Here is a 5,796-nt window from a genome sequence, read left to right on the forward strand (position 1 = left end):
AACACACATCATCGTAACTCATATGTTAATTTGGCGTAAGCAGTCGGGGACAGTAAACCAAAAATGGTCTGGTGCGGTCTGCACACCTGGTTGGTCGGTAGGTGGCCGGGGCTCACTGCAGTAATAGAAGCCCAGGGCTCCTAATACTATATATATATATATATATATATATATATATATATATATATATATATATATATATATATATATATATATATATATATATATATATATATATATAAAAGACTAGACTCTTACATGCACTTCATGCTGCATTTCTTGGTCATGCCATCCCACGTCTTGCAAGCACTAGTACACTCCCCTAGGACTCCGACTCTAGCCCGCTAAACTCGCTCAGCCACAAATTGTCGGGCCAGCTTATTCAGATTGAACAATCGAAAGGAAACTGACTAACTGAAAAAGAGCAGGTAAGTCCTAATTGACAAACTACAGGATTACTACTAACAGTAAGACCTAGGAATTCTTGATGTCCAACGTTAAGACCTAGGAATTACTAATCGATAGGAAACTACTGGTTCGTGTGATTGCTCAATGCCTCACAGATGATGGCTTGTGTGCTTACTCAATGTCTCAACGTATGGAATTCTTGATGTGATGAGGATGTGGATCTACTTTCTACTGGGGACCTCGTATCCAAACAAGGGTAAGTATGGAATGAATTATATACCCGATGTATTGATGCGTCCAAACCTGGTGAGAAATTCCTCATTTACAACTCTATCTTGGTGTGAGCTTGTATTATTAGGTGCATACTACGTTTTTGCTATATTAATATTGCTAGATAAGATGAGAAAAAACTATCTTACTCAGAGAGGAGCTATGTGAATATAACCTTTGGTTTAATATCTCTATCAAAGATAAAACGAAAACATATGTTATACTTCTAGAATGTTTTACCGCTACATGAATATGCTTTTGTTTAAAAATAACTTTGCCAAACACACATTGAATTGGACGATCACACAGTATCATTATCAAGTTTCGTAGACTGATGCAATCCTGCAGGAGTTGCCGTTGTTTCCGATAGCCATGACAGGTGAGTGACAGTGAGGCTAAAAAGATCACCGTGCAATTCAGCAAACAATTCGAAAATCGGTTGACTTCGATTAAAAAGCACCGACTGAAAACATCAGAGCATCAACCAGAGCAAGTTTGAGGTTCAAGAAACTTGGAACTCTATATAGAAACAAGTTTCACTCTAATACGATGGTTTAGGGTTCTTCATCACATTGTCATAGCCACATCTCAAAAACTCAAAACTTGAGTACTTGTAATAACAAAAGCCTACAGACATAACGTAAGATAAGTCTTGGACAGCATAAGCGAATTTGCTAATGGCTGGGTAGCGAGGGTCTCAGTCGAACAGGCTGAAGCCCATGTCGTCATCAGACTCCTCCTTGGGCTCTTCCTTCTTCTCCTCTGCAGCAGGGGCAGCAGCAGCTGCAGCACCCCCAGCTGGGGCGGAAGCAGCAACTGGAGCAGCGCCACCACCTACAAACGAATTTCAATACAGCAAATTGTTAGTCCTTTCAGAATAGAACTGGAAAAATCTTATGCACAAATTCAAGACTAACAACACAAAGGGCGACAAATTAACACAATCTAGCATGAAGTTCCAGTATAAACCAGTATAAACATGCACAGGGAACTCATTAGTGGATGTAAGGTAATTCTGGAACAAAATAAGGGGCCAAATGCATCCTGAATGTACTCATGGCAATGCCTCTCCATTTCACTAGCACAATGAAGATTGGAGTCACATACATGTCAAATTTAGCATTGAAAAAAAAACTAAGGTTCAATTCAAGTAAACAGAAAGATACTTAATACTCAGTTTAGTGAGTACAAATACACAGTAAGGTTCGGTTACAATGAATGTGAGATCTTATAATGTACTACTAATCGGTCAAGTAGGACAGAACTGACCCTATCACAGGGTTGGGTAATACGAACAATATTTAAAGACGTTAAGAATTAAGATTGTAAAAAAAACTAGGGACATAACCGAATAAGGTAAATCTACAAGAATAACCACCATCCACCGGCATATAAACACACGAAAGTATCTTGATAGCAAGACAGGGTGCATACCAGATCCCACGGAGAGGATTAGATCCTCAACGCTGCGCTTCTCCAGGAGCTTAGCGAAGAGCGCCGGCCAGTAGGACTCGACCTTGATGTTGGCCGCCTTCACGATGGTGGCGATCTTCTCGGCCTGCAAACAAGAAACACCCCCCACATAACCACGCGACCGCTCAAAAAAAAGAAAACTCTGAGATTAAAAGAACACTGCAGCGTGAGAGAACGCACGGTGATGGCGATGCCGTCGTCGCTGAGGATGAGGGCGGCGTAGGTGCAGGCGAGCTCACCGGAGGCCATGGGTGCGGGCGGCTTCGTCTAACCGGACGGATCTGCGACCTCTGCTAAGAAAAGAAAAACACGACACCGAGGTTAGGCGCCAATCGCGGCGGCAGCGGCGGCAAGCAAGGGCGCGAGCCAGAGGTGGAGCCGACGGCACGTACCAGAGGGAGTGAGGCGGCGAGGAAGGTGGAGGCGCTGGAGGGTGGAGGCTTCTAGGGTTTCGGAGGGAGGCGGCGTGGGTGGACATAATATAGGTGCTTGGGTTGGTAGGGCTTTGCCAGTGGCAGAAGTTTGGGCCGTATTGGGCCTTGTCGTGGGCTTTGTTCCCTGCGTCGTCATCGCTCTTTGGGTTGGACTGACTAGGCACTTCCAGTTTTCCATAAGCCATTTTGTTTTGCTTTTGACATGCCATGCCATGCCCCGGCCGACTAAAGGTTTAAGAATCGTAATCATTTTGTTTTGCGAATTGTCATCTTCGTGTTCATCGCATGAGAAAAAAAAATGACAAAATGACATTAAAGAAACAAAGCACACACGTTAAATAATACTAGTCGATTGCCCGTGCGTTGCAAACGGCTTATAACAATACCTATATAAACTATCCAGTAAAAATATTTCAATATTTTTTATTGATTGTCTCCGCTCTCCGTATAATATATTTTTTGATTTGGCTAACTGATGTTATTATTTACTCCATTCAATATATCTTGGTACAACACGGTCAATGAAGTGAGCGACTAGAAAAGAGTTCACAGCGACTACTGAACGAATAGAGATTATAAAATGACATAATTCTACCATACATAGACCAAATAAGAAAAGTTTGTGAGCTCAAGTTTCTAAAATAAGTCACATGAACTCAAACTTATAAAAAGGATAAATCAAAATATAGAGTGATTGCTAAATTCAGGCATCAATAAAATATGGATGCGCTCTATATAAATTATGCTACTTCGTAGCAATTACTAACGCTTAAAATCAACAAATAACATTTCATTTCCTGTTATTGTGGCAAATAATTGTTGCCCCATCCAATTTAGCAACCTCAAACACCATAGAGTCCATTGCGCCAATGTGGTCTCAGAAACGACTTCATGCTTGCAAGAGCCAAGAACGTCGTGACGTGCTTGGGCTGTAGCCTCGGTCCGTAGTGCTGATCCGGCCTAAGACGATTATATATTTTTTATTTTATAAAAAACATATATACATATATATACATATTAAAAACATATAAACATGATGTTCTACTGGTTAGACAGCTTTACCCAGTGTCTCCCGCCCTTCTTACATCAGAGCAATGAGTTCAAACCCCACATCCTCCACCCTTTTTTAAATTTTACGTTGATTTAATCAAATGGTCCGACGGGCTAAAGGGCTGGCCCGGCACAGCCAGCAGGCCAACATGACGTGCCTGGACCAGTGTTATGGCCCGCGGGTGTCTGGCCCGTGCCGGGCCGCTGTTTGGCCATCTATAGACGTGTTGTCGGTGTTTTGGGTCCGATCGCGCACCCAGGGTTGTCCCTCGAGGTGCTTTTTGGGGTAGGACGGTGTTACCGACTGTAGCTCGATGGTTCGTGCCAGATGCACGAGAGACCGTGGACAATTTTGTACAGGTTCGGGCCGCTTCGAGGTGCGTAATACCCTACGTCCTGGCGTGGATACTTTGTGTGATGGGTTACAAAGGGAGTTCTCTAGTATCGAGGATGTTAGAGAACTGAGTGGCTGGCTAAGTTGTGAGATATATCTTTTTGAGGGGATGCCCCCTAGGCCTTATATACTCGACCGTGGGGCGTTACATGCGGATATGATAACAGCGTGAGCCTAAGTAATAGTGAACCGACTGAGCCTATCTTCCTATAATTCTGCCGACCTATCTCCGTTCAGTTTCGATGTATGAGGACATTGTACGAGAAGGTCGGATCATTGTCGCGATTGCTGCTCAAATTCATTAGGCCGTCTAGGCTTGCGTTGATCCAATCTTGTGTCAATCCACTTCACTGGACGTCCCTCCCCAGGCCCACGAAGGAATGACCTTACGAACTATTGGGCCCAAGGCCTTTCGTGGGGTCTTTTAGCCTTCCAGTGGACCCGGGGGATATCTGTCCCCCACAAGCCCCCGATCTTTGGGTTGATTTAGAAATAACCGGCCCAAAGATCCTAGGTTCAGCTTGCGGTTTTTGATTTTGATAAGGAATGCATTGAAAATAGGTCCGCCAAGCCATTGTTTCTGAACTCTGAGTGACTTGGTAAAAACGATCTTCTGTTGTTTTCTTCTGCCATTATTCATCGGTCTTCGCTTTATTCCTCAGAAATCGGTGCTCTGTCTCAGGTTTATGCTTTAGAGATCAGCATTCTGCTTTCTGGAATTTAGGATTCATTGGGTGTAGCCCCGAGCTTCGAGTGGATTACTGAAAATAACCCACTCGAAGGTCTTCATCTCAAGTCTTTTTAGAACTCATGCTTTAGAAGTTAGCATTGTTTTATTTTTATTTCATGCTTTAGAAATCAGCATTTTGTCTTTTGGGGTTGATGATCTATTGGGTGCATCGGAGGTGCACCCAATGGGTGTAGCCCCCGAGCTTTGAGTGGATTACTGAAAATAATCCATTCAAAGGTCTTCATCTCATGCTGTTTTTAGAAATCATCCTTTCCTCTTCGTCGAATGCCTTAGAGATCAGCATTATATCATCAACTTTATGCTTTAGAGGTTAGCGTACAGTCTTGCCTTTGAGATCGAGCGTGCGATCTGCCCATGTCCTGTTAGGTTTGAAATTTATTTGATCTGCGACAGATTGGACATCTGGTAGATGGCTCTTGGCTAGTCTTCATATCACTTCGCGCTTCAATGCTTCTGTTGATTAGACTTGTACTTCATCATCTATTTTTGGCTTTCCTTCGATCTCCATCGATATATTTCTTCTGTCTTGATACATTCATTATGTATACTGTGTGGATGTGACTGCTTGGGAAAATATATTGAAAATTCCTGGACGTCCCCCCAATGGGTGTGAGCAAGGGACGACTTGGTGCGCTGAGCGTTTAGCAAACTGCCCCTGAGTAGTTAACTTGACGTGACCGCGGGTGTAATCATACCGTCCAAGCAGTTGACTTGAGTCTCAATGGGTGTCGTGTTACGTGAAACGGCGACAGCCGTCTGACTTGTTTGCAGACGATTTGGATTGCTTATTGAATATTTGTGATTGTTCAGTGACCGTGGTAGGAGATGAGCGGTTGCCTTCTTCTTCTATAAATAGAGCGCTTGTTTCACTGGTGTCTTCACACATCTCTCTGCCGCTTGCTGCTTACTCTCTTCTCTTCTACTCCACCATGGGCAAGAGCAAGAAAGGCGAAAGCTCCTCGCACCACTCCGGCGACAAGCGGAAGCGTGAGCCGACTCCTCCCTCGGAGGACTTC

The 5,796-nt window shown here is 43.7% G+C and overlaps 1 protein-coding gene across 2 annotated transcripts; it reads right to left on the reverse strand.

Annotated features, from left to right (window-relative positions):
* Positions 1 to 1,103: 1,103 nt before the first annotated feature.
* Positions 1,104 to 2,644, reverse strand: LOC100282819 (60S acidic ribosomal protein P1). Of its 2 annotated transcripts, none has more exons than XM_008679049.3 (4): positions 2,544 to 2,644; positions 2,332 to 2,444; positions 2,113 to 2,236; positions 1,104 to 1,512 (listed from the first exon to the last, which is right to left on the reverse strand). In XM_008679049.3, the coding sequence occupies exons 2-4, from the start codon at positions 2,398 to 2,400 to the stop codon at positions 1,376 to 1,378; spliced, it is 330 nt and encodes a 109-aa protein (XP_008677271.1). In that variant the 5' UTR covers positions 2,401 to 2,444; positions 2,544 to 2,644; the 3' UTR covers positions 1,104 to 1,375. The 2 variants fall into 2 exon arrangements, with proteins under 2 accessions (XP_008677271.1, NP_001281200.2); NM_001294271.2 differs by having other exon boundaries at positions 1,162 to 1,512; positions 2,332 to 2,441; positions 2,544 to 2,589.
* Positions 2,645 to 5,796: the final 3,152 nt, after the last annotated feature.

This window comes from Zea mays, chromosome 4, assembly GCF_902167145.1.
Source record: "Zea mays cultivar B73 chromosome 4, Zm-B73-REFERENCE-NAM-5.0, whole genome shotgun sequence".
In the NCBI taxonomy this organism is placed as follows: Eukaryota; Viridiplantae; Streptophyta; class Magnoliopsida; order Poales; family Poaceae; genus Zea; species Zea mays.